The sequence below is a fragment of the Sus scrofa genome, chromosome 6, assembly GCF_000003025.6.
Source record: "Sus scrofa isolate TJ Tabasco breed Duroc chromosome 6, Sscrofa11.1, whole genome shotgun sequence".
Lineage (NCBI taxonomy): Eukaryota > Metazoa > Chordata > Mammalia > Artiodactyla > Suidae > Sus > Sus scrofa.
In genome coordinates this window covers 59,741,412-59,768,913 of record NC_010448.4, presented here as the reverse complement: position 1 = coordinate 59,768,913, position 27,502 = coordinate 59,741,412, and the positions used below count along the sequence as shown (strand labels likewise).

The 27,502-nt window shown below is 55.2% G+C and overlaps 4 protein-coding genes across 12 annotated transcripts in view; 1 reads left to right on the top strand and 3 right to left on the bottom strand.

The window, feature by feature from the left end:
• Nucleotides 1–1,524, bottom strand: part of CCDC106 (coiled-coil domain containing 106) — a 5,205-nt gene extending 3,681 nt beyond the window's left edge. Inside the window, exons 1-2 of one of the 3 annotated variants that reach the window (XM_021095056.1) lie at nt 1,245–1,524; nt 521–590 (exon numbers count right to left, since the gene is read on the bottom strand). The gene's annotated coding sequence lies outside the window, so the exon portion shown is untranslated. The remainder of the gene's footprint in view (nt 1–520; nt 591–1,244) is intronic. The other 2 variants (XM_021095055.1, XM_021095057.1) reach the window with 2 other exon arrangements.
• LOC110261065 lies at nt 139–1,866 on the top strand. 2 transcript variants are annotated; one of them, XM_021095058.1, is made up of 2 exons: nt 139–748; nt 1,266–1,866. In XM_021095058.1, exons 1-2 carry the CDS (start codon nt 212–214, stop codon nt 1,494–1,496), a joined length of 768 nt encoding a protein of 255 aa, XP_020950717.1. In that variant the 5' UTR covers nt 139–211; the 3' UTR covers nt 1,497–1,866. The 2 variants fall into 2 exon arrangements, 1 of the variants encoding a protein (XP_020950717.1); XR_002344820.1 differs by lacking the exon at nt 139–748 and adding an exon at nt 761–952.
• On the bottom strand, nt 1,493–27,502 carry ZNF581 (zinc finger protein 581). 6 transcript variants are annotated; one of them, XM_021095062.1, is made up of 5 exons: nt 27,419–27,502; nt 26,228–26,301; nt 17,291–17,484; nt 4,210–4,799; nt 1,493–3,435 (listed from the first exon to the last, which is right to left on the bottom strand). In XM_021095062.1, exon 5 carries the CDS (start codon nt 3,414–3,416, stop codon nt 2,820–2,822), a length of 597 nt encoding a protein of 198 aa, XP_020950721.1. In that variant the 5' UTR covers nt 3,417–3,435; nt 4,210–4,799; nt 17,291–17,484; nt 26,228–26,301; nt 27,419–27,502; the 3' UTR covers nt 1,493–2,819. The 6 variants fall into 6 exon arrangements, with proteins under 6 accessions (XP_020950721.1, XP_020950718.1, XP_020950720.1 ...); XM_021095059.1 differs by having other exon boundaries at nt 27,168–27,499; XM_021095061.1 differs by having other exon boundaries at nt 27,356–27,498.
• Nucleotides 4,538–9,467, bottom strand: LOC100627967 (zinc finger protein 580). Its single transcript, XM_003481908.4, is given in 4 exon segments — nt 4,538–5,503; nt 6,715–6,770; nt 6,773–6,817; nt 6,820–9,467. Coding segments are annotated over 4 exon segments (864 nt in total). The 5' UTR covers nt 7,052–9,467; the 3' UTR covers nt 4,538–4,972.

Below are 27,502 nucleotides of genomic sequence, written 5' to 3'. Positions count from 1 at the left end.
AGGGCCAGGACTCCAGGGTCTGACGCAGGACACCTGGGGCAACAAACTCCTGGACTCTAGGGAATGAGGGGGCTGGAGGAAGAGGGGCCAGACCCGTGGGGTCGACCGAGTGGGGACATCCTGGCCTAAATAGGCCAGATCCTCATCACAGGTCGTCTTGGGGCCAAGAGAAGTGAGAGATGCAGGGGAGGTAGCGTGTGCCCCAACTTCCATGCGTTGGGTTAGGGGTCCAAACCGCGCACGGCGCCTCCCCCATCCACGGGCACCCCCACACCCCTCCCACGCACTCGCCTGGGCCACCAGGGCCTGTCCCCCGTTGGGGGTGCTGGGCGCGTGCGCGGTGCGGGGGAAGGTCATGCGTGGGGATGCGCCCCCGCCCCCGCCCTTTGTCCCGCGGGTGGGAGGGGGAGCGATGGTGACAAGTGGTCCCAGCGAGGGATGCGCCGGATGCCTACGCCGCCACCACCACCCCACCGCCCGCGGGTGCCCGGGGTCGGACTGGCCGGGGCCCCACGCTCACCCACCCGCGCGCGGAATCCGGCCCAGGGACGACGGCGGCGGCGGTGCCCATGCCCGGCGCCGGGGAGCGTCTACAAAGAATAACGGAAAGCGGAGGGAAGCGACCACACACCGGCGGGCGGGCCAGCAGAGGCGGCGAGTCTTGGAGCCGGGCGACTGCAAGGGCAGAGACGCTAGGACCGCCCGGTGCGCCAACTGGCGGGCCTTCTCTGGGGGTCCCCGGGCCCAGGTGAGGCCGGCCGTTTGCGGCAGAAACCGGGGCCGCACTTGCGCGATGGCCCCTTGCTGCACTCCCCCACCCCACCCCACCCCGCCTCCGCGAAGCCTGGGCAGGGAACGTCAGGAAATTCCCAATTCCTGGAGAGCTGGTGGCTCTGTGGTCCCCCGGCTGGGTGACGACGTGCGGAGGAGGGCCCGGGAGAAGCGGGGAAAGGTAGGAAACAGCCAGGAAAGTTGAAGCACAGGGAGAATCCCATTAAGCGATACCCTGGGAACTGGCGGTGTGGACCGCCCCCCCACACACACCTGCTCCTTCGTCTCCCTCTGCGCTTCAGCACAGGCAGACCCCAGGGTTCCTGGGATCCCGGGGTAGTTACACCTCCCCAAAAACAGAGGCCTAGAAACCACCACCCTCACCCGTGTTAGGGATTAAGAGCTGGTTTTAGAACATTCGAACCTAGATCCCAGCCCTAGGCGCTCCTCCTCCGCAGCCTCAGGCTACTCACCTGTAATATAATCCCTTCTAGGTTCGTTGTGGGGCAAGAATGATGAGACACACGCAGACCACTCACCCAGCGTCTGACCGCAATCAGAGCTCAGGATCGGGCACTGTTAGTGTTAGGCCATGGGGAGGCCCTTTTTTAGCTCTCTGGGAAGTAAAGGCAGCTGATGTGCTCGTCCCCCCAAAACAAGAAGCAGAAAGAAGAAATGACGCCCTGGACAGTGCCTGGCACAAAACCGACTGCAAGGAATATTAACTAGGAGGGTAGATGTTTATTCAGCTTCTGGCCCAGTGCTGCCTGCCTCTTCCCCTCCCATTCTCCAGTATCATCCACGCCCTGGAATTTCTGCCAGCCCTTATGAGAGGGATGCTCTAACTCTGCAGGGGGCAAACCTAAATGTGCCAACCACCTAGAAAACCGAGGCCGCAGTCCTCTCCTACCCACTCCATGTTACCTACAGATAAACTGCAGCCTGAGTCAAAACGTCCAGGGGGCAGCGCCTGCCCTCGATCGATGTTTTTGAAACTATAGGTTCATGTGCAGAAAATGTAACATAGTAGAATAAAAACTGGAATTGGCAGTTTAAAAAAAAAAAAAAAAAAGCACATGGGAAAAAATGAGAGACCAGCACATGGCAGAGGTAACTATTTTTAAATATTTGTTTTGCTTTTACTTTGTGTATCCTGTATACTGAGTTGCATGTAAAATGTGTTTCTTACAATGGATCGTGGTTAAAAAGAAAGAAAGGGGTTCCTGTTGTGGCTCACAGAAACAAATCTGCCTAGTATCCATGAGGATTCGGGTTCAATCCCTGGCCTCACTCAGTGGGTTTAGGATCCAGTGTTGCTTTGAGCTATGGTGTAGATCGCAGGCACGGCTCAGATCCCATGTGGCTGTGGCTGTGGTGTAGGCCAACAGCTGTAGCTCTGATTCAACCCCTAGCCTGGGAACTTCCATATGCCACACTTGTGGCAGAAAGAACGAGAGGGAAAGAAAAGAAAAGCTTGCAAACACTGCCTAGATACCACCGGGTCAGGAGCCAAGCTAGGGCTGACCCAAGTGTGGGCCAATCTTCCCATTCCCCAGCCAGACAAACCAAGGCCTACGGGGGCCAGGCACTCACTGAGTCTCCCTGCTAGGCAGTGGGCAGAGACTTAGTCTTCAAAACAAGTCTTGGGTGTCCAGTCTCAAGCCCTGGCTGGGGAGTGGGAGGCAGGTCGGAGGCCGCTCCCCCCCCCCCCCAGCATCACAGGAAAGCCTCTGGAAGATGGTGCAGATTCCTGGTGACCCCTCACCATGGTTTTCAGGCCACAGGCTCCCAGGGCTCAGCCATGAAATAGCTGATGTCTCAGGTTAGAGGACTCCACTCTGTAAAGATGAGGTCTGTTCCCACCATGTCTCCAAAACACCGAGGACCGGACCATGACTGGCGGTCTTCTCCTTAAGGCAGGGCCCAGCCTCCTGCACAGTAGGTCTGTGTTTACGTCCGGGGCCCCCGCTGCCCAGCCTCTGGCGCTCGCTAGGAGTCCACGCTCACCCCCGGAATCCCATGGTCCATGGGGTACCCTGCCGCCTGGCTCACGGATGCTTCCACCGAGTGTGCTTCTGCAGCGTGTTCTGCTCCATGAATCGGCGCGGGCAGTGTGGGCACTGAAACGGGCGCTCCCCCGAGTGGACCCGGCTGTGCTGCGCCAGCTCACCCGCCTCTCGGAAGCGGCGAGGGCAGAGCGGGCAGCCGTGGGGCCGCCCCCCGCCTGCCCGGTGAATGGAGTGGTGCCTCGCCAGGTGGCTGGCCCGCTTGAATGCCTTCCCGCAGGTGTCACATTCAAAGGGCTTCACCTCCGAGTGGGTGATGCTGTGTCGCTGAAGGTAAGACATGTACTCGAAGACCCGGGAGCACACCGGGCAGCTGTAGCACTTCTTCTGGGTCGAACCCCCATCCGGCCCGGACTCCCTCTGAGATTCCTCATCTACCAGCACAGTATATGGGACGCCCTGGGTGTCTATGAGCAGATAGTGGTTGGGCCGCGAAGTGGAGGAGGTCTGGGCACATCCTGTGGAGGAGGAGGAAGGTCCAGGTTCTGGGGACCCATCTGTCCGAGGGGGAGGGGCCTCCATGGCCTCAGCGGAGGGAAGTGCCAGGGGCTGGGGGCAGGGGGTTGGCAGCACCAGCATCCGGAGGGGTCGCTGAGGCCTGGTGGAGGGGAGAGAGGATGCCAAGTTGACAGAGAGGAGGGAAGCTCAGCCGGGCGGGGTGGGGGGTTCTTTCCCTCTATGGACCCTGTTCCGAACGTCTGCATAGCCAGCCGTCTATTCTCCAGTCTTTCTAAGCTGAACCCTGTGGCCTTCGCTGTAAGGCTCCCAGGAGCTCCCTCAGGGGAAACCTCCTACTCTGTTCCACCGCTCACTGTAGGCACAGGCTCCCTTTACCCCTCTAGGCGCAACCAGGGCCTCGCTTTATCGTCCCTTTTGTGCCCGCTACAGGTCACCAGTTGCCCCTCTATCCCGGCCACCCGGCGGGGCGTTTCTAAACCCCCCCCCCATAGACCTCCAGGTCTCTCCTTGGTCTAGAGCCACTGACCCCCGCATGGGTATCACTGCATCCTACCTATTTCACCCAGACGCTTTTTCTAGCCTCTCTATATGCGCTCAAGCCGTCTCAAATGGGCTGTCACGTTGGGACCCCCAGCCACCTCTCTCAACACCTCCGTGCCCCTCCCTTCCCCGGCTACCTGCAGGGTCTCTGTGGTCCACGCTTATCCACCCCCCCCCAGTTGTGTCAGTGTCCCAGCGCTCTCTAGGGGTCCCCCCGCGGCCCCGGCCTTCCAGACTCCAAGCAAGTTCTCGACTGCGCCCCTTCGAAGCCCTGAGAACAGCCCCCCCCGCCCGGCGCACAGGTACCGGCTCGCGCGGCCCCGCCCCTCTCCACGGCCCGCTCGGGGCCCCTCCCGCCTCCCGGCCCCCGTACCCGGTGCAGCAGACTCTCGGGTCCGGGCGACTCCGGAACGGCCCCGGGCTCCCCGGGTGGTTGCAGGTGACCGCGGGTGGAGGCGGGCGCTTCGGGGTGTCTCCCAGCAGCTGGCGGCGCCGGGCAAGGGGAGAGAGGACCGGGGGACACAGAAGAGGGTCCAGGGGAGGGGGGCGGGGGCGGGGCGCCTGGGCCTTCGGGAACCGGCTCCGGCCAGAAACACGGGCGAAGATGAAGGTTCCGAGGTGTCTGTGGTCCAGTTGCCATCCTCCCCAGCCCCGCCGCCTCGCCCCGCCCCACTCCCAACACGCAAATAAGAGCCCTAAAATGGAGTGCGGAATGTTTATTGAGTAAAGGGGGAGGGGGAAAGGGTGTAAGGAAGGAGATACAGAAATAATCCAGACCGTGCCCGTGTTCTTTTGTCAAATCTTCCACGCAGACAACAACCGTTCACCACTTCGGAGCAGAAAACCAGGGCTCAGAGAGGTTACGCCACTTGCAAAGGCTCACACAGCACAGCTGGGCAGAAACTGGGTTCCGACTGGCTCCCAGGCCCAGGGAGGGGCAACGACTTGTTCTACATCACACAGCTAGAAAGGGAGGGAAGGAAGGAATGTTTCTCCCTTTAGACAGTTGGGGAAACTGAGGCTCAGGGTAAGGCAGTAACCTCATCAGAGTCAGGGAGTACGTGTGGGAGTGACGCTGTGTGGGTCAGACGTGGTGGCCCAGCTAGGGGCAGGGCAGCACAGGCCGGGTCTGGAACTTAGTGGAGGCGCACGTGCTGCGCCAGCTCCGCTGCATCCTGGAAGCGGCGTGGGCACAATGGGCAGGTGTGCGGCGGGCCAGCGCGGGCACGGTGCGTGGCACGGTGCCGCGACAGGTGGCTGGAGCGCTTGAAGGCCTTGCCGCAGGCGCCGCACGTGAAGGGCTTGAGGTCCGAGTGCGACACGCGGTGGCTCTGCAGCCGCAGAGGGCTGGCAAAGACACGGGCACACTCCGGGCAGCTGTAGCCCTTGCGAGGGCCGGGCTCTCCCGGCGGTGCCTCGCGCTGGGGCGGGCCCCGGGGCTCCTCCTCCAACTGCACCGTGTACGTGTAGGGGACCCCGTTGGCGTCGATGAGCAGATGGCGGCCCAGCCGCGGGGGTCGGGGCCCCGCAGCCGAGGAAGGACTGGAGGAAGGGCCTTCCGTCTTGGGGAAAGGGGGAGCCTTGGGGGGCGGTGGGTCCATGGCCTCCGGGGAGGAGGACCGAGGGTGGGGTGGCCGCGGCGGCAGCAGCAGCATCTGGAGCGGCAGCTGGGAGCGGCGGAGGGGAGAGACGTTAAAATCGCCACTTCCTGGGGAAAGTGTCCCTATTCTCACTGCTTGTTATCCTCTCTGTACTACTGACCTACCTCCCTTACCAAAAAGAAACTGCTTCCAGGCCAGATCGCTCTGCTTCCACAAGCAGCTTCGGGGGGCTCCTGCAACTAAGCTCAGCATCTCCCAGCCCCCACCTGCCTTTCCTCCCAGATCCTTCTCTTATCCCCCAGCCAAACGGGAGGGCATCGCCTGGCCACTTCCCTTCTCCACCACGCCCCAACAGCCTATCAGTTCCCAAGCCTGTTTTCCCTCTACATCTTCAAGGGCCCTTTCATCTCACGCCAGGGCCCTTACTTCCCGACTTTCTCTAACGGGTCACTCCCTCTTCTTCCCAGCCCTGCTCAGGGAGCATTCTCTCTCCCCAGGACCAACGCAGCGGTCTGCCTCTGGCCTCCAGACCCTCCTACATCTCCATCCCCGCTAGACTCCCTGGAAGGCCTCCCATCTCGAGATGCATCCGTGGTCTCTCAATTTCCTCTCTAGGTACACTCCCAGAGCCCCACTAACCCAATTCCCCACTTTTCACCCAGAGCTCCGCCATCCTGTTCCTATAGTTAGGGCCTCAGGTGTCAACATCCTTTCCCACAAGCTAACCCACCCGCGCAATGTCAGGTACGCATACCTAGGAAACTTCAACCGCCTGCTTTCTACATAGCCCACAGCCCGCGAACCTTGCCACCTGCTGCATCCCCACCAAGGGTCCCTCTCTCTTCTCGGCCCCTGCGTATTAGCCGCTGACATCTCTACTGTTCCTCCCTATACCCCGGGGGGCCTCCTCCCACTCCCCGTGACACACACACACTAGGCTTCTGGAGTCCCTTTCCCAAAATGCCTCTCCAAAGCCTCCTTCTCCCTCCTTTCCGTGGGCATCTGGCATCGTTACCTCCCTGACACGGCTCCACCCCGCTTCTCTGTTCTGCTTCCTTCTGCAACCCCAGGGCCCCTCTGCCCCCTTTCCCATACACCCTAGGCCCCCCTCGCTCCCGCACTCGATCCTGTCTGTCCCCCGCCCCGCTCCCCCTGGTCCCCTACCGGCCGTGCCCCGGCCCCATCCTCAACCCCGTTAGCACCAGCCCCTCCCCCAGCCCTGCCCGGCCTCGCGCGGTCCCGGAGCCAGGCTCCTCCCTCCATCCCGGCCCCCGTACCCGGTGCAGCGGCCTCTCGGGTCCGGAGGAACGGGCCCAGGTCCCGAGCGTTCCGAGCTTCCCCTCGAGAGCGCCGGCGGCGGCGGGACCGAGGCTTCCGGGGGCTCCGGGCCGGCGGCGCCGGGGACGCGGGGCGCGGGGGGCGCGGGCGCAGGGGCGCGAGGGGCGGCGGCGTCCCTGGGAAAGGGCGCCGGCCGGAAACGCACGTGAGCCGCGACGAAGGTTCCGCCGCCCCTGAGCCCGCCTCTCTAACCGCCTGCGTTTTTGGAGCATCTCCGCGGGGCGGAGACGCGGGAACCATAGAGACAGCCCGTCCCCCGCTCCCCTCCCATCCCATACAGGAACAGTTCGATCTCTGGTACAAAGAGCGATTCGTAGACAGGCAGGGCGAGGCTTTGCTCGAAGTCCCACAAGGAAGGGGCGCGCCCAGTCCGTTCTTCTTCCCCGTGGACGTCCCGCCCGCACCCCGCGCCCCTCCAGGCCGAGGGCGGGAGGAGGGACGTTTCTGTCGGTCGGACAAATGGGGAACCAAGGTCCAGGGAGCAGCCGTGGGCGCTGATGTGACACTGCCATGACCCTCCCTCCCCGAGATAGGGAAACCGAGGCCCAGAGAGGACCAAACCTCGCCAGCTACACAGGGGGACAAGGGTGGCTCTTCTCATCGGGCAGGTGGGAAAACCCAGGCGCATGAAGCAGCAGCGATAGTGTCTGGGTGATGCCGGCACGAGGCACGGAGCACCCGACGCGCCCGCGCGCAGAGGGAAAACCGCGGCCCGGCGCAGGCGCGCGTGGACCAGAAAGGCGCAGGGCAGCCAGGCCGGGTCTGGAACCCGGTGCAGGGGTCGGTGCCGGGCCGCGCCAAAGAGTGGGAGCGGCAGAAAGGCGGCCCACGCGGAGGGCTGAAGCGTTGAGTGCAGCTCCTCCAACTACGCGGTGAACTAGAAGCGCAGGTCCCGCGTGTCCACGGCAGGTCCTGGCGCTGAGGGGACCCCAGGGGGGCGCAGCGAGAGAAGCTGGCGGGGTGGGGGTAGATGGGGCACAGAGGGGAGAGAACTGGGTTACTGTCGCGCCCAGACCAGCGACCCTGGGGTCGCCTGAGCTGGGGTCTGAGAGAGCTGTGGAAAAGAACTTACTGCGATGAGGCGCATCTATGCTCTGCTAGCTGTCCAACCAGTGGGTTGCATAGTCTCCAACCCACGTGGACTACTGCGCGTTTGAAATAGGGCTACTGGCTGAGGACCTGAGTTTTAAATACTATTTCATTTCTTTCAGTTTAACTCTAAATAGCCACAGGTAGCTAGTGGCTGCCCGCCTCCAGCTCCTAAGTCCACCCTCAACCAACCGGTTGCAAACCGGAGACCCATGGGCCAGAAAGAGCTCAGTTGTATCTTGGTTTGGAATACAAAATATTTTTTTTAATGTTTTACAAGGCGATATTTTAAAAGCCAGAAAAAGCACACACCAATTCCCAGGCACATTTGGAAAAAAAGTCTCTAGCTGTGCCAACAACAAATTGGAACTGACAGAGAATTTTCCAGAAAACCATCAAGAACACCTCCCCCACACCCACCCACCCACCCAAGTGACTCAACAATTTTGCTATTAGGCTAAAACTAAAGATCTTCTAGAATTGTGCTGTCCAAAAGGGTAGTCACCAGCCACTTGTGGCTTTTGAGCATGTGACATGGGTCTGGTCTGAATGAAGGTGTGCAAGTCACCCAAGGGATTCTGAAGACTGAGTCGGAAGCACGCAAACCACCTCAGGAAGGAGGTAGTTCGTGTGACTGATCGGTTACATTTAGGAAAGATACTTGGAGTACATTTTGTGTTAAGTATGTTGTTCAAATAAATTTCGGGCAGTTCCATTGCAGCTCAGCAGTAACGAACCCAACTAGTATCCGTGAGGATGCGGGTTCAATACCTGGCCTCGCTCAGTGGGTGAAGGATCTGGCATTGCCATGGCTGTGGTGGAGCCGGCCCCTAGCAGATTGGACCCCTCACCTGGGAATTTCCACATGCCACAGGAGCAGCCCTAAAGAGACAAATAAATAATTTGGGCTGTTCATTTCCACTTTTTAAAGTGTGGCTCACATCGGAGTTCGGCTATGGCGCAACGGGATCAGCGGTGGCTTTGCAGCACCAGATTCCAACCGCGCTGGGGACGGTGGTTTAAAGGATCCCGCACTGCCACAGCTGGCACGTAGGTCACAGCTGTGGCTCAGATCTGATCCCTGATCCATATGCTGCAGGTTGGCAAAAAAAAAGAAACAATATCATAAAGTGTGGCTCACATCCTGGAAATCGTTGTCCTGGTGCTTCATCTTTCATAACTTCATTTTGAGGGTGGGTTGCAGTGAGGAGAATGGAGACTGGGGAACCTGGGCCGGGTTTGAAGTGGCAACTTCACTTTCTGTCTACACCAGGGTTCTCAGCTTTGGAACTACTGACATTTGGGGGCTGGATCATTGTTGTGGGGGCGGGGGGGGGCCTGCCCTGGACGTTGTAGGATGTTGAGCAGCAACCCTGGCCTCCAGTTTTCACATGTCAGTAGCACCGTTTCTCACCCACCCCCACCCCACCCCCCCAAACCCAGTGTGACAACAGACTTGGCCAAATGTCCCCTAGGGGGCAACATAGATCCTGAGCTACGCTATCACCCAGATCCCTTTCTTTTCTTTTTTTTGATTGTTTGTCTTTTTAGGGCAGCACCTGCGGCATCTGGAGGTTCCCAGGCTAGGGGTCTAATCGTAGCTGTAGCTCCCTGACTCTGCCGCAGCCACAGCAACGCCGAATCCGAGCTGGGTCTGTGACCTACACCACAGCTTGAGGCCAACACTGGATCCTTAACCCACTGAGCGAGGCCAGTGATCAAACCTGCGTCCTCATGGATGCTAGTCAGATTCGTTTCCACTGAGCCACGACAGGAACTACCCCCAGATCCCGTTCTTGAGTCTCAACCCCATAAAACCAGCTTCGTCCATGAGAGCCACACCCACCCCATCCCACCCCACTGTACGCCCATCTCTGGAAAAAATGACAACAACCACCAACATTTATTGGGCCCTTTCTATAGTGCCAGCCATTGCTAAATCCTCGGAGCAGCCCCAAGAGGCAGGTCCCATGAGGACCCCAATTTTATAGATGAGGAAACAGAAGCTTAGAGAGGTCATATGATCAAGGTCATATATCTGGGAGTTCCCGAACCCGACTAGCATCCATGAGGATGTGGGTCCAATCCCTGGCCTCACTCAGGGGGTTAAGGATCTGGCACTGCCATGAGCTGTGGCGTAGGTCGCAGACGTGGCTTGGATCCTGTGTTGCTGTGGCTACAGCTGTGGCCAGCAGCTGCAGCTCTGATTCAACCCTTAGCCTGGGAACTTTCATATGCTGCACCTGCAACCCTAAAAAGCAAAAAGAAAAAAAGTCCTACATCTGCAGATGGGAGAGCCAGGACAGCACCTGCTTCTGCCTGAACCAGAGTTCATGACCACAGGCTGCCAGCACCTCATGCTCCTCCCTCTCCCACCACCACTGCCAGCCCAGCCTTCGGTGACAGCCTCCCTCCGCCCCCTGCCTCCTCTGGTCCTTACCTCAGCATTATTATATTTTTTGTAAACCCACAGTCATGTCATTCCCTGACCTAAACCCCTCCTTGCTGCACCCAGAATAAAACCCAGAAACCCTCTGGGACATGTGTGGACTGGCCCCCTACTGCCTGCCCACCGCGGCCCCCCTCGCCATGGTGCCTCCAGGGCCTTGTGTTTGCAGCTCCTCCCCTGGAATGTTGTTCCCAGCCCATCACAAGGACACGTCCTCTTGGGCCACTCGGGTCTCGGGTAATCCACCACTGCAGTGTGGCTGGTTGTGTCAGACGGGATGCCCTGCTCTGTGTGATCAGGCCGCTCCCCCACGTCTGGGACTACAGTCCGTGGCGGTCCGGCTTATTTACACATTTGCGCTTTTACTGTCCGCCTTCCCCGCTCTGTCTTGGGCAACAGCCTCTCCTCAGAGTCCGGCAAAGTTCTGGGGAGACGGTCGGGCTCAAGTCAATACGGGCGGAATGAATACATGAATTCAATCACCCCATCCAAACAGAAAACCCTGCTTCGGAGTTCCCGTCGTGGCGCAGTGGTTAACAAATCCGACTAGGAACCATGAGGTTTCAGGTTCAATCCCTGGCCTCGCTCAGTGGCTTAAGGATCCGGTGTTGCCGTGAGCTGTGGTGTAGATCGCAGACGCGGCTCGGATCTGGCGTCGCTGTGGCTCTGGCGTAGGCTGGCGGCTACAACTCCAATTAGACCCCTAGCCTGGGAACCTCCATATGCCGCAGGTGCAGCCCTAGGAAAACACACACACAAAAAAAAAAAAAGAAAGAAAGAAAATTAAACCCTGCTTCTCTCCGGGGGTGGGATCATGAGCAAACTCAAAACCTCCTCGTTCTGCCCCCAACTGCCTCACGCCCCAAAGCAGACAGGCTCCAGTTCTGCCCTTCCCTTACCCTGAAAGCTCTTAGGGCTGTGTGCTCCCCTTCACCCTCCAAGCCCGGGCTCTGGCCCTTTGCTCTCCCCGCCAGCCCCTGTTCAGTCATCTCCCTGCTATCCTGGCCCCCAGTTCTCCTCCCACTCTGGCCTAACACTCATCTCATCTCCCAGCCTGCACAAAACTTCATCTTAGCTCCCAAGACCTTCAGGACCAAGCCCCCCATTCCTGAGCCTGGGACTTGAGGCCCCTCATGAGGTGGCCCAGCCTCTTCACCTTCCCTGGGCTGCACGGAGCATTTCACAGGCCCCTGACCAGGCCTGGGGGCTGCCCCCGGGAAAGCACTCCTGCCAACAACGTGCAGCCACAGAAGGAAGGGTCCTACCTCGCTTGGGTTCCAGCCCTAACCCCACAGCGAAAAAAGGATCAAAATTAAGAAACATGCCTGTCTACGCAGGCAGCACAAGCTGCTATAAAGAAGAGAGGGAGCACCATGAGCTACCTTCCTACAGTATCTCATGTTGGCAGCTCACCTCATCAAGGTGTTTCGTTCAATCCCATTTTACAGATTGGGAAACCAAGTTCCAGAAAGGGATGATGGTGACCAATACCAGGCTCTCGAGGCTGAGGCAGAGTCAGGGACCCAACAAGAGATTCCTGCTTCTCGCCCCTGGCCGGGATGGCTGGGGACCACGAGCCATTCCATAGTTCAGGATGAGCAAATGGAGGTCCAGGGAGGCAGCCACCTGCTTCAAGTCACACATGAGGAAGCAATGAGGCCAGGACCCCGGCCTCTACCTTCTGCACCAGAAACAAGAGATTCTGTGGCTTCTCCACCATCTAGGCAGAGTCAGGTCCCCGAGGTGCTGGGCCAGCTGCTCAGCATCCTGCAAACGCCAGAACACAGCAGGCCGGTGTGAGCGGACCCAACCCGGGCTGGGGCCGGAAGGATAGTGGACCACTTGAAGGCCTCGTCACAGAAGTAGGACTGGAGCTCCAGGGCAGGCAGCTCCTGAAGGCCTGGAAACCCTGGGGACAACTGGAGCCCTTGGGGGGCTCGGGCTCCAGGCAAGGGGCCTCCTCCGTGTGCACGTGAAGGGAGCACCGTTCCCATCAGCGAGGCCCCAGGGTGGGGATGGCCGGGGGGAAAGAGAGGTGAGCGCCAGTTTAAAGGCGGGGGGCCCCCCCAGGGAGGAGGGCCCGTGGCCTCCAGAGAGATTCGGGGTCAGGGCATACTTGGGGGCCCGAGGAGAGGACAGAGGGGTTAGATGAGGTCCCTTCGCCAGAACGCACCAGCTCGAAGCCTCTCCATCCCGCGCCCGAGACACTGAGACCCGCCGGACGCGCCGCTCAGGGCCGATCCAGCCTCCCCGAGCTCAGCGCCTACCTCCCGGCGCCGGCTCGCGCTGCGGGCGCCCCTAGGGTCCGAGCGTGGTGCCGATGGACCCGGACAGCGCCCACCCGCGCCCACCGCCCCCGCTGCCAGGCGGGGCCGCCGAAACGCGCGCCGGAGGGAAACACACACCCGAGACAAGGGTTCCGGGTGTCTGCGCTCCTCACTTCTCGGCAGGAGGGAGGAGACGACAGCCCATATAAAGTCATTATTTAGCAGCGTGGTGGGTGTAGAGAGGGAGAAGACCAAAAGGATGATTTTTTGTCCGAAAGGTCGTGATTTGTCCTTAAAAGTCACTTTATCCTTCTGGGCTGGAGAAGGAACCCGTTCTTCTACAGCAGGAAATGACAAAGTCCATCTACAAATAGGATCCGAAAGCAGAAAAAGCGAGTGACCCGTCCCTTTCTACCCAGCGAAGACAAAGGACCAGAAGTATTCAGCCAGGTACTCGGCAAGTAAACGGAGTCAAGGACCAATCTCCCGGTAAAACCAAGGCCAGTGAGGGGTAGTCAGTAGGCCTGGGTCACACAGGTAACCAGGGCCGGCTTAGCATGATGCCAGCCCCCCTCACAGGACTGGCGTGGAGCAGGGAAGTGATACCTGGGTCTACAGTACCCCTGAACCCCTGGCCTGAGTCTCCACAGCCAGTCAGAAAGTCCCTCTGACCAATACACCACCTGAGGCCAGCCAACCCCCTGGACAGTGCCATCCCACCCGGGGTGGGTGAGCCCAGCCGGCCACACTTGCTGGATCACTTGAAGGCCTTTCTACAGGGGCCACCCACTTAGGGGAAGTTCCAAGTTCAAATGCTACTCTTAGGTGGACCTTCTGAACACGAAAGCAAGTACAAAAGTGTCACCATGAGCTATAGACCTACTCCAGCCCGGTCCCATCGCCTCAAAACACTGTTGGACATTTCCGTCTGGGAAGACTGAGTTCCCGAAAAGACAGTCTTCCGGCCAGCTCGAGATTAAACCCACCACCTGGACCAGACCCCAGCCACCATCCCATGACTACGTGACTCAACCTCAGCTCTCTCAAACCGGCACGGGTGACTGCATTCTCCTTTCTCAGTGCCCCCAGCCAGCTCTCTGGTCGATAAAACCTGCCTGGGACCTCATTGCTCCAGCTGACTGTCTTTTCTTGTCTCCTGAGTGTCAACAGCTACCTGACATAAAACAAGCCCTTACGGGTCTGAGACACACAGGGCAGAGGCGCAGTGGGAGCCGGCGATTCCCTTTTTGCATCATCTTGAGCTGCTTCCTCAGCTGGATGTGTGTGGAGCACCCATGGTGATCAGTCAATGACCGCTTGAGCTTGGGGGGCGCAGGTGAGGACAAATCAGGTGACTCGAGATGAATCCTGAGCCTTTCCCTTTTTTAAAAACCGAGGGGAAGAAACAGAGAAGAACCAGACAAGAGCACGAACGTCTTGGCGTTCCCGTCGTGGCACAGTGGAAACAAAGCCAACTGGGGACCATGAGGTTGCAGGTTCGATCCCTGGCCTCGCTCAGTGGGTTAAGGATCCGGCATTGCCGTGAGCTGTGGTGTAGGTTGCAGACGCAGCTCGGATCCCGTGTTGCTGTGGCTGTGGTGTAGGCCGGCGGCTACAGCTCCAATTAGACCCCTAGTCTGGGAACCTCCATGTGCCGTGGGTGTGGCCCTAGAAAAGACAAAAGACAAAACAACAAAACAAAACAAACAAAAAAAAAAACAAAGGTCTTAACAGATGTGCCAAATTGAGACAGTCTGGCTGCTGATAGGAAGGAGAGAAGCCCCTCCTGGTTTACAAATGGGTTTCGGAGGCCAGAGAGTGAACCACCCGGTCACAAAGCCCACATGCAATGCAGTTAATTCCCAGGGTCCCCGCCTCCTGGGTGAGGCTAAAGGGGAAAAGAAGACTAGTGCATGCCCTAGGAGGTGAGGACCTCTTTCTTGCTGCTTTCTCCTGCTTTCTCTGCCACCTGTAGACTTGCAGCACACCCCAAGGTTGGAGGTCATTCAGTCTTGGAAAGAACAACTCAGAAAAGGGTACTGCATTGCCCATTCGTGATGCCAGGGCCTAGCTCTACAACTGACATCTCTCAAACTGGATCCTGGAGACCTGGGAAAGATTCCAGGCACGTGGTTCTCTAAAGGCATCAATTTTGTGCCTGTATTACTATAGACTCAGTCTGCCCTCACGCACCACGACGTGCTGAGCCAGCTCCCTGGTAAGCCTGACCCGCCAGGAGCAGAAGGAGCAGGCAGAGGAAGCCGGGTGGATAAGCTGGGGCTGGCAAAGCCTGCTGGGTCATTTGAAGGCCTTGCCACAAGCCTCATGGATGAAGGATGTGCAGTGACTCCCTGAACGTCCAGGTAGGAGAGGCCATGGGCCTTCAGAGAGACAGCATTCTTTGTTTTCTTTTTTTGGCAACACCTGGGGTCTGCAGACGTTCTGGGGCCAGGCAGGGATCCCACGCCACAGCAGTGACAACCGCTAGGCCACCAGGGAACGCCTAGAAAACATTCTTGAAGAACTACAAGCACTGGGCACAGCTGTAAACTGGGCAAAATGCCCTGGTTGTCCTTGGGCTCCTCTGCTCGCTCGCCCTGTGCGAGCAACTACTGGCCTTGACTCAGGACAGGAAACAAGCCTGAAGCCCTAGAGAAAGAGGAGGAGGAGGAGGAGCCAGCAGGGGCCCTTGAACGGCGGAGGAGAATCCTTGGGTGTATGAGGAGTCATGGCCTTCCTTGAACCCAGAGGGGCAGCTAAAGGAAGGAAATGCTGCATTAACTGCAGGTGCACAGCGGTAAGCTAAGGGTAGGGATGACCAGAGGCCCTCTCTGCACCCCTCAATCTTAGCTTACCTCGTGATAACGGAATCCGGATTCTTGTTCACGGAAGTCCAAGAATGAACTCGGCGAACACGCAGGCAGCAAACAAGCAAAGTCTTTATTAAAGGAAAGCGTAGAACACTCCCTAACGCCATCCACAAAAATAAACTCCAAATGGATTAAAGACCTAGATATAAGACCAGACACTATACAACTCTTAGAGGAAAACATAGGCCAAACACTCTCTGGCATAAACGAAAGCAACATCTTCTCAGATCTACCTCTTAGTAAAAACAAAACTAAACAAATGGGACCTAATCAAACTTAAAAAGTTTCTGCACAACAAAGGAAACCCTAAACAAAGCAAAAAGACAATCCACAGAATGAGAGAAAATATTTGCAAATGAATCGACGGACAAGGGATTCATCTCCAAAATTTATAAACACCTTCTGCAGCTCAATACCAAAACAACAAACAACCCCATCAAAAAATGGGCAGGGAGTTCCCGTCGTGGCACAGTGGTTAACGAATCCGACTAGGAACCATGAGGTTGCGGGTTCAGTCCCTGCCCTTGCTCAGTGGGTTAACGATCCGGCGTTGCAGTGAGCTGTGGTGTAGGTTGCAGACGCGGCTCGGATCCTGCGTTGCTGTGGCTCTGGCGTAGGCCGGTGGCTACAGCTCCAATTGGACCCCTAGCCTGGGAACCTCCATATGCCGCGGGAGCGGCCCAAGAAATAGCAACAACAACAACAACAACAAAAGACAAAAAAAAAAAAAAAGAACGTACCCGGGAGTTCCCATTGTGGCTCAGTAGGAAGGAATCCGACTAGGAACCATGAGATTTCGGGTTCCATCCCTGGCCTCGCTCAGTGGGTTAAGAATCCGGCGTTGACTGAGCTGTGGTGTAGGTCACAGACGTGGCTCGGATCTGGCATTGCTGTGGCTCTGGCGTAGGCCGAGGCTACAGCTCCGACAGCTCGGATTGGACCCCTAGCCTGGGAACCTCCATATACCGCAAGTGCGGCCATAAAAAAGACCAAAAGAAAAAAAAAAAGAATGTATCGGAACTAGGATTCCCACACTGACGACCTGAGTTAATAATCTGCCCCACTAGTTCATCCTCCTCCTGAAACCCGTCATCTCTCCAAGGGGCTGGGGGTTTGTCAGGGCCCAAACCCTAGACTTTCCACCTTCACCACTTCTCTGTGCTCCCGCGATTTACCCAGGCCTCTTGCGTCTAGCAACCAACGTCTGCAACGTGCACTGAGGTCCCTCCACGCGGAAGGATCTGCGGGCCACACTTGGCTATACTGCCCTCGGTCTCCCCTCTCCGGCCCCCGGATGGCGGGCCTCCTCCTCCCTCATCTCCCTTCCTCCCCATCAGGGCAACCCCGCTCTCTGCCAGAATCTCTCCATGACGCTCCCCGAGTCTTCCCTTTCTCCCCAGCTCCAGGATTTCTCCCTTTCAGGCCGGCCCTGCGACGCCAATTAAGCGTGTCCCCCCCGCCCCCCAGGAGCCTGTCCCTCCACCCACTCCACCGCCTCCCCACCGTCCCCGACGAGGCCCTCGGGGCCTCCCCGGTGTCCGCCCCTTCTCAGGTCCCCAGGGGTCCAGCCGGATCGTCCCCCCAGCGGGCCATCGCGTCCGGTCTTTCCCACCCCCGTGGCTGCCCACCCGGCCTCGCGCTCCGGGTTCCTACTCGGACCTCAGCGCTTGGCGTGTGCGCGTGAAGAGCAGCGGCGCCCCCGGAGTCGGCCCCGGCGGATGGAAGAAGGAAAGACGAGTCCCGGGAGCCCTGAGGCAGCCGCCGCGCGGCGACGGACGGCGCGGGGGGGGGGGGCGGCATTTCGCGTGTGAAAGTCTTCCGGCCGGAAACACGCACTCACCCAGGAACAGTTCCGGGAGCCTCCTGTTCCGCTGACCGGAATCTCAATCATTTCTTCAACAAATATTTGTTGTGTCTCCTCTTTGCCAGCTTCTGCCACCAGAACGAGACCGTCTCCGCCTTCCTCTACCTTAGACGCAGACGAGTGTTATCTGTGTTGTACCCTTGCTGCAACAAGGAACTCTCCCGGGCCTCCTGGGGGCGAAAGAGGCCAAAATATTGAAATGTTCCCCCCAACCTCAGCACCTGGGAGAAGCAGGAAGGGATGGCAACCTGGACACAGACATTCAGTGAGAGGCAGCGTCCCCAGAGTGGGACTTCAGCAAGAAGCTGTCTCAAGAGCTCCGGTCATGGCCCAGAGGAAACAAATCCGACTAGGAGCCATGAGCTTGCAGGTTCCATCCCTGGCCTCGATCGGGGGGGGGGGGTTAAGGATCCGGCGTTGCTGTGAGCTGCGGTGTAGGTCGCAGACGCGGCTCAGATACCGCGTTGTGGCTGTGGTGAAGGCTGGCCCTGTAGCTCCGATTGGACCCCTAGCCTGGGAATCTCCTTGTGCCGCGAATGCGGCCCTAAAAAGAAAAAAAAAAGCAACTGTCTCAGATTCAGCCCTAGTGCATCAAAGATGAAGCCCAGAGAGGTTACGTGAGACACTGACAGTCCCACAGCAAGTGGTTGCCAGAACCAGGATTACAACGTAAATCGGGGAGGTCTTTACACTGTCTCATCCCAATAGCTTCCTTTGGGGGAACTTGTTCTATGCCTGCCGCCTCCCTTCCCCCAAGTTACAGGGGGAAACTAGAAGAAGTTTAGGGAAAGACCTGCCTGAGCATGAAACCCATCCTCAAGGCTGGCTACGGGTGCTGGTGAGGGAAAAAATCAGCAGGCTGGGCTTTCGCGGTCCCACCCCCACAGAGCCCTGTGAATTCATCAAGAGCTGCCTTCCTGACTCAGTACCAGCTGTCTGAAAGGATTAGGCATCCTGTGTGGATTTTGTGCCAAAAGCCAGATTTTAATGAAGCTGCTCAGAAATGGTAGGAACCCAATTCTAGTCTCAAAACAGTCAGACCTCAAGTCTCTCCAGGCAAACCTGAGAAGCATCGTTGTGACAGCACCATTCCCTGTTTGGTGACTCAGTTTCCCCATCTGTCATGGAGAGGCCTCCATTCTTTGTTCTTCCTTCTTCTGTTATTTTTCTATATTGAGATGTGAGTGATGATGGAAGAATTTCACACATTGAGGTGTGTGTGTGCGCGGGGGGGGGCGGTCCTTCTGGCTTACACATACTTCGGTTTGAACTTCATGCTAACTCAACAGCCTATCTTATGGCCTGTCAAACACACGCTGCACATCTGCTTTAAGCCTTAAAGAAAAGGATGCATTTACAAATCAGAATGGAGTAACCATGGTTCAGGCATCCAAAATGGAGGAGCTAAGTGGCCACTGTGGATGTGGTTGTAGACACACTCCTGCATCACTGAGTTGCATTTTCTGCACTCTATCAGATGCACGGTCACCACCAGCGGGTCCCAAATCAGTATCTGCTAGCAGCTGCCAGCTGCAGTGTTACGGTCTCAAGGTCTCTGTTGTAACTATGCAGCCATGTCAGACCCCAGCCAATCCTTGATGAATGAGCACCCTTACCTTCCGCCAGCTCCTGTCCTAGTGCTTGACAAACAGCTTCTGTAACTTTGTAGTTTTTGCCTACATAAGCCTTCCCCGTCTTGTAGTCTGGTGGAACACAATTCAAGTGCTTCCTGAATCTCCCAGGACATAGTCATCAGTTTGGCTTGAATAAAGACTCCCTTCTTTTCCTATTATACAATTCTTACTGGTAAGTTTTGTTGACAGTTACACTGATTAAAGTATGTAGCACTAGGTTCCCTGGTGGCCTGGTGGTTAAGGACTCGGTGTTATCACTGCTGTGGCTCAGGTTCGATCCCTGGCCTGGGAGCTTCTGCATGCTGGGGCATGGCAAAAACAAAACAACACAAAACAAAACACAAAAACAAAGTATGGGAGTCTTAAAGTTACAAATCAACAAATTTTTACATATATACACAGCCATGTTACCAGCATCCCAGAAGGCACCTAGGCATCATTAACCCCCACCAAGAGGAACGAGTATTGTGGTTTCTGTTCTCAAAGATTATTTTCGCCTGTTTTAAATCTCATATAAACAAAATTTCTTTTCAGTCTGGATTCTTTCAGTCATTTTAAGTCCACGAGATCATCCATACAGTTGATGTAAATCAATAGTTTTTTACTTTTTTTTTGCCACCCCCATGGCATACACAAGTTCCTGGGCCAGGGATCCAACCTGAGCCACAGCAATGACACCAGAACCTTAGGCCACTAAGCCATCAGGGAACTCAATATTTTTTTAAATCATTTTTCTGTAAAGTCTATTGAATGACTATACCACAGTTTCTTTTTCTTTTTTTAGCTTTTTAGGGCCACACCCTCAGTCTATGCAGGTTCCCAGGCTAGGGGTCAAACTGGAGCTACAGCTGCCAGCCTACGCCACGGCCACAGCCACATTAGACCCAAGCCTGTCTGTGAGCTAAACCACAACGCACAGCAACACCAGATCCTTAACCCACTGAGCAAGGCCAGGGATCCAATCTGCAAGCTCCTGGTTCCTAGTCAGATTCGTTTCTGCTGTGCCGAGATGCAAATTCCCCACAGCTTCTTTTTTAACTGTCAGTGGATATTTGTTTTGCATTCTGGTCTGTTGTGAATAAAACTACTAGGAATATTCTTGCACGTGCAACTTGGTGGAGAAAAGCACCCATTCCTGGGGACGGAGGAGCCTCTCTGGGGATGGACGTGCTGGGTCCTACAGTGTGTCTGCTCAGCTTCAGCACTAACTCCTTCCAAGTGATGTGTCCATTTACACTCCTGTCAGCAGCGTTGAGACGTCCAGTTGCTCCACAGCCGTCCCAACACTTGAGACTGAACGTCCTTTGGAGTTCCCGCTGTGGCTTTTTAGGGCTGCACCTGCGGCATCTCGAAGTTCTCAGGCAAGGGGCTGAATTGGAGCTGCCAGCCTATGTCACAGCCAGAGCCAGGCAGGACCCAAGCCGTATGTCTGTGACCTACACCATAGCTCACAGCAACGCTGGATCCCCGACCCACTGAACGAGGCCAGGGATCAAACCCGCATCCTCATGGATACTAGTCAGATTCATTTCCACTGCGCCACAACAGAAACTCCCTCCCGTCTTCTTTTTCTTTTCATTTTTATTTTTTGTCTTTTTAGGGCCACACCTGCGGCACATGGAGATTCCCAGGCTAAGGGTGAAATCAGAGCTGCAGCTCCTGGCCTACACCACAGCCACAGCAACATAGGATCCAAGCCACATCTTCGAACTACACCACAGCTCATGGCAATGCCAGATCCTGAACCCACTGAGCGAGGCCAGGGATCAAACTCACACACTCATGGTTCTGAGTCGGATTCGTTTCCGCTGCGCCATGAAGGGAGCTCCCTCCCTTCTTTTTATGTTGGAATCTCATTGTTGGTGGCCGGGTAAGAGGCTGAAAGGGTTGGGGAAATCGAGGTCTCAGCTCAGTGACTCGCTCGTGTCCCATGGCTGTCCTAGTCTGCTCAAGGGGCTTTAACAGAGAATCGGAGGAGAGGTGGCTTATAAACAACAGACATTTCTTGTTGTGTTGGAGACTGCAGGTCCAAGATGAAGGTGCTGGCAGATTCGGTGTCTGGTGAGAGCCAGATGGCCACCTTGTCGGGATAACCTTACGTGGCAGAAGCTCTCTGGGGTCTTTCTAAAGGCACTAATCTGGAGTTCCCGTCGTGGTGCAGTGGTTAGCGAGTCCGACTACGAACCATGAGGTTGCGGGTTCGATCCCTGGCCTTCCTCAGTGGCTTAAGGATCCGGCGTTGTCCTGAGCTGTGGAGTAGGTTGCAGACTCGGCTCAGATCCTACATTGCTGTGGCTCTGGCGTAGGCCGGTGGCTACAGCTCCAATTCAACCCCTAGCTTGGGAACCTCCATATGCCACGGGAGCGGCCCTAGAAATTGCAAAAAGACAAAAAAAAAAGAAGAAGAAGAAGCAGGCTTGGAAGGATTCTGAGCTAGGAAAGGACAATATCAGTTCTGAGTTTTAGAAAGATCTGTCTCCGTATGTCGTCCGGCTCAAGAGTGGAAGCTGGGGGACCACGGAGGTGGTGCTAAAACCTAGAGGAGAAAGAATGAGGTTTGAGCTGGGGAAGGGGAGAAAGCTAGAGCAGCAACATGGGGAAGGCTACAGCCCCAGTGTTAAGGCTCAACTGCCTGATTTTAATGCCCTCCAGGGTTTCACAGCTGCAGAACACGCGAAAATAATAATGGCATTAGTGCCCACGTGCTACACATCGTCCATTCAAAAGCATTATCACGCGAGGTCCTTTCATACATGATTTTCCCAGAGTTAATCCTCTCTGTTGTGAGAAAACTGAGGCGCAGAAACGGAGCTCACTGCTCAAGGACACGACAAAGGGAGACAAGGAGGCCCAACACACGATCACCCCAAACCCCCTAATCCCTCCACCCAAGCAAGTCTTTTTCGTTGGGTCAGTACCTCCAGCCTTGGGGGGCAATTCCCTTCCCCATAGCTCCCTACGTTTCCCGCCCACCGTGGCCCTTCTAGCCCGCGAGTCTCTCTATGGTTCCCCCTCTAGCCACACGCTTCCTCTCGTTTCCCGCCCATCCCGGGCCCTCTAGCCGCCGCCAACAACTCTATGGTTCCCGCCTCTCGTTCACAACTTAGCCGCTCCTTCTCAAAACGCTTCAATGTTGGCCATCGCCTTCCGACTCCATCGGAGCGGTTGTCTGAGCTATCTTTCTGGGCAGGCCGAGCAGAAACGGCGGCCAGCGGGGAAGCGCTTTTACAGAAAGCCTGGCAAGGAAGGACTCGGGACTTCTAAGAAGACCCTGGGCCCCGGCTGCGCGTTTCAGGTCCTTTAGGAAACTGCTCCGGCTGGAAACACGAGGCCGTTAGAGAAGGGATCCGCTTTGCGTTTGGGCCCCCTCTCTAATAAGTGGGATCCCAAAAGGAATACTCCCTATAGGAGCTGCCCATCTCTTGTTCATTTTTGTTGTGACAGCGTCAGAGACAGACTAGGAAGCCGGGAAATGCCCACCTCATTACCCGGACTGGGGAAAATGAGGCCAAGAATAGGGAAGGAACTCGCCTCAAAAAGAAAACCTGTACCCTTTATCTGTCACTTCCCTGTTCCCTAAACTCCGCTCAACCACATTTTCACCCTAAGGAACCACTCATCTACTTCCTGCCTCTATGGGTTTCCCTTTCTGGACAATATTAGTTTCAGGTGTACATACGTACATCAGTATTTTTACAGATTACACACCATTAAAAGTTATTGCAGGAGTTCCTGTTGTGGCTCAGTGGTTAAGAACCTGGCATAGTCTCCATGATGATGCGGGTTCAATCCCTGGCCTCTCTCAGTTAGTTAAGTGTTGCCACAAGCTGCAGTGTAGTTTGCAGATGCAGCTTGGATCCGGTGTTGCTATGTCTATGGCACAGGCCGCCAGATGCAGCTCCCATTTGACCTCTACCCAGGAACTTCCATTTGCCCCAGGTGCGGCCATAAAAAGAAAAAAAAAGTTATTACATCATAGATAATCACTATATTTTCCTGTCCATACAATACATCCTTGTTGATTATCTATTTTATACATAGTAATTTGTATCTCTTTATCCTATATCACTATCCTACCTGTCCCTTAATTAAACTTAAAAGCTTATATACAGCAAAGGAAACCTTTGCAAAAAGAAAAGATAATCCATGGAATGGGAGAAAATATTTGCAAATGATATGAACAACGGGGGTTAATATGCAAAACATATAAACAGCTTATACAACTCAATATTTAAAAAAAAAAAAAGACACAGTCAAAAAATGGGGAGTTCCCGTCGTGGCGCAGTGGTTAACGAATCCGACTAGGAACCATGAGGTTACGGGTTCGGTCCCTGCCCTTGCTCAGTGGGTTAACGATCCGGCGTTGCCGTGAGCTGTGGTGTAGGTTGCAGACGCGGCTCGGATCCTGCGTTGCTGTGGCTCTGGCGTAGGCCAATGGCTACAGCTCCGATTGGACCCCTAGCCTGGGAACCTCCATATGCTGCGGGAGCGGCCCAAAGAAATAGCAAAAAGACAAAAAAAAAAAAAAATGGGCAGAGGAGCTGAAGAGACATTTTCCCAAAGACAGACAAATGGCACATGAAAAGATGCTCAACATTACTAATTAGAGAAGTGCTAATCGAAACTATGTGTGTGTGTGTGTGTGCACGCGTACGTGCGCGCGCCCATACATACATATACGCACACCACATCTTCTACCTCCTTTTGCCTGTTGGTGGGCACTTGGGTTGCATCCATGATTTGGCTGTTATAAATAGTGCTGCTTTGAACATTGATGTTCATAAATATTTTAGAATTAGTGTTTTTGGCCATGCCCATGGCATGCAGACGTTACCAAGCCAGGGATCAAACCTGTGCCACAACAGTGACCATGATGGATCCTCAGCCCACTAGGCCACAAGGGACCTCCCTAGGATTCATGTTTTTGTACTTCCCAAACGTATACCCAGCAGTGGAATTGCTGGATCATATAGGGTGCTGGGTGGCTACAAACTAATTCAAATTTCTCTTTTTAACCTATATGCGTAGGCTCTGGCAGTCAGTTGACACTGACGGCTGGTCCCGTCCTTTGATACAGCAACTCAACTCTCAGTTACATAACTTAGAGAAAACTCACTTTTGGGTTCAAAGAGATGTAAGCAAGGATATTCATGGCACTTTGTTTGTAATAATACAAAACTGGGCAGAGCCTCCTCGCCTGCATCTCTCACAAGCATCCTATCTTAATAAATCTATTTCTTGCCTATCAAAAAAAATTGTTGCAATGAGGTATCACCTCACACCAGTCAGAATGGCCATCATCAAAAAGTCTACAAACAATAAATGTTGGAGAGGGTATGGAGAAAAGGGAACCCTATCACCCTGTTGGTGTGAATGTATTGTAAATTGGTCCAGCTACTAATGAGAATGGCACAGAGGTTCCTTTAAAAACTAAAAGTGGGAGTTCCCATCGTGGCGCAGTGGTTACGAATCCGACTAGGAACCATGAGGTTGCGGGTTTGATCCCTGGCCTTGATCAGCGGGTTAGGGAACGAGCATTGCCCTGAGCTGTGTAGGTCGCAGATGAGGCTCAAATCTGGCATTGCTGAGGCTCTGGCATAGGCTGACGGCTACAGCTCCGATTGGACCCCTAGCCTGGGAACATCCATATGCCACAGGAAGTGGCCCTAGAAAAGGCAAAACAAACAAAAAGATAGTGCATCACAGTGTTCTCTGCTGCACTATTTTTAAAACACCCAGACATGTGAGCAACCTAAATATCCAAAGGAATGAATAAACAAGAGGTGATACGTGTGTGTGTGTGTATCCTGAATCACTTGGCTGTACAGGTGATGCTGACAAAGTATCATAAATCAACTATACTTCAATAAGAAGGAAAAAAAAACTGGACCCAAACCAATGCCCATCAACAGGAGAAGGAAGAAATGCAAGGTGGCTTGACCGTGATCAGGACATCACACCGGTACTGACAGTGACTCGATTACAAGCACTGATGTTTACAAATGTAAAAACGTGTGTGTGTGTGTTGGGGAGCTGGGGGAGCTAGAGAAGGTTACACTGAAGTGATATCTTTGTTGTTGTTGTTGTTGTTGTTTTTGTCTTTTTTGCCATTTCTTGAGTCGATCCTGCGGCATATGGAGGTTACAGGCTAGGAGTCGAATCGGAGCTGCAGCCGCCGGCCTATGCCAGAGCCACAGCAATGCGGGATCCGAGCCGCGTCTTCGACCTGCACCACAGCTCACGGCAACGCCGGATCCTTACCCCACTGAGCAAGGCCAGGGATCGAACCCACAACCTCGTGGTTCCTCGTCGGATTCGTTAACCACGGCGTCACGACAGGAACTCCCCTGAAGTGATATCATTTATCCCAAAAGTGTTAGCATAAGCAGAACAATATGGCATCATTTCATGTACGGAGCAAACCAAAGAAGACATGTGTGGGAATGATAAACAGAAAATGCAAAATCTCGGGAGTTCCCGTCGTGGCGCAGTGGTTAACAAATCCGACTAGGAACCATGAGGTTTCGGGTTCGGTCCCTGCCCTTGCTCAGTGGGTTAACGATCCGGCATTGCTGTGGTCTGTGCTGTAGGTCGCAGACGCGGCTCGGATCCAGCGTTGCTGTGGCTCTGGCGTAGGCCGATGGCTGCAGCTCCGATTCAACCCCTAGCCTAGGAACCTCCATATGCCTCGGGAGCGGCCCAAGAAATAGCAAAAAAAGACAAAAAAAAAAAAAGAAAGAAAGTAAGAAAGGAAATGCAAAATCTCATAAGGGGAAGGAGGCAAGAGAAGGGGATGTTACACAGATGGCTGAGATTGCATCTGTAAAGTTGTATGGTTTAAGTTCATTAAGGAGTACAGGGAGCTATTTATATACTTCTGAATTTTTCTTTTCTTTTGTTTTTTTTTTTTTTTTTTTGCTCCCACGGCATATGGAGGTTCCCAGGCTAGGGGGTGAATCGCAGCTGTAGCTGCCGGCCTACGCCAGAGCCACAGCAACGCGGGATCTGAGCCACGTCTGCAACCTACACCACAGCTCACGGCAACGCCGGATCCTTAACCCACTGCACAAAGCCAGGGATCAGACATGCATCCTCATGGATCCTAGTCAGGTTGTTAACCACTGAGCCACGAAGAGAACTCCCCAAATGAGTATTTTAAATGCTATCTATCCGAGGAAGACTTGCACCAGGTTCTGGTCACACACCCTGGAATTTCGTCTAATGGAAACAGATTCCCAAGCAGGAACAAAAAGCGGTGAACATTTCAGCAGACTCTTACCTTGTGCTGAAGTGGACACCTACCGCTTCCACTGTCATTTCACTGGGCAAAGAAAACCACGTGGCCACGTCTAACTGCAAAGGAAAATACAACCCTATCATGTTCCCTAAAGAGGGAGAACCGAATTTGCGCATGATCGTCACGTTCAGTCATCCACCCTGCCCTTCCAGGAAAACAATTTAAGAGTGTTCCAGCGATCTCGCATCTCTCTGTTTTAGTGGGTTTCGCAACCCTCTACAGATGTATGCATAAATGCAGGCATGGTCAGAAGTAGCGCGATGACCTCTCCAAGGTCACACAGCCGGGCCAAGGAACGAGTAACTGGACAGCTGAGCCCTCAGCCCTGTCCTTGTAACTGCCGAAAACCCCTGCCCTTGGGCTCTTGCCTTCAAAGGCGCATTTCCCAAACTTCACACAACCTGTGGATACTTGCTAATGAATCCCAGTACCACTAGTGTGGCAGTCGGTTCAGTATATTTTTGCAAAGGGACTTAAAAGTCCTTACATTTGTAACCTTTGCCTCACTGAGTTATCTCGAACCAGGGAGTAGGTGACCACAAAAACGTGTAGTGTGAACACAACAAAGGTTGTTCAATTCTGGTGTCAAGTGACCGCCAGAGCCTACTCATGGAGATTAAAAAGAGAAATTAGGGAGTTCCCGTCGTGGCGCAGTGGTTAGCGAATCCGACTAGGAACCATGAGGTTGCAGGTTCGGTCCCTGCCCTTGCTCAGTGGGTTAACGATCCGGCGTTGCCGTGAGCTGTGGTGTAGGTTGCAGACGCGGCTCGGATCCCGCGTTGCTGTGGCTCTGGCGTAGGCCTGTGGCTACAGCTCCGATTAGACCCCTGGCCTGGGAACCTCCATATGCCGTGGGAGCGGCCCAAGAAATAGCAAAAAGACCAAAAAAAAAAAAAAAAAAAAGAAATTAGAATTAGCTCACAGGAGAGTTCCCGTCGTGGCCTGGCACAAACGAACCCGACAAAATCAGGAGGGATCCGTGGTTCCGCTCAGGGGGTTAAGGATCCAGCGTTGCTGTGGCTGTGGTGCAGGCCGGCAGGTGCAGTTGCGATTCGATTCCTAGTCTGGGAACCTCTATACGCTGCGGGTTCGCCCTAAAAAGACACGTACACAAAAGAATTAGCTCAGAGCCACCCCAGCGCCCCACGCAGGCTGTCTCTTGGGGGCACTGACAGGCAATTAGGAAGAAATTCACCACTTTCTCCCTGGGGATGGAGAGAGCCAGCTCCCGGGAAGCCCCGCCCCTCCTCCAGGCCG

Coding starts and splice junctions, on each gene's coding strand:
- LOC110261065 (XM_021095058.1), top strand. CDS start 212: ATGCGTTGGGTTAGGGGTCCAAACCGCGCACGGCGCCTCCCCCATCCA. Junction 749..1,265: donor CTGGGGGTCCCCGGGCCCAG/GTGAGGCCGGCC, acceptor AATCCCTTCTAG/GTTCGTTGTGGGGCAAGAAT.
- ZNF581 (XM_021095062.1), bottom strand. CDS start 3,416: ATGCTGGTGCTGCCAACCCCCTGCCCCCAGCCCCTGGCACTTCCCTCC.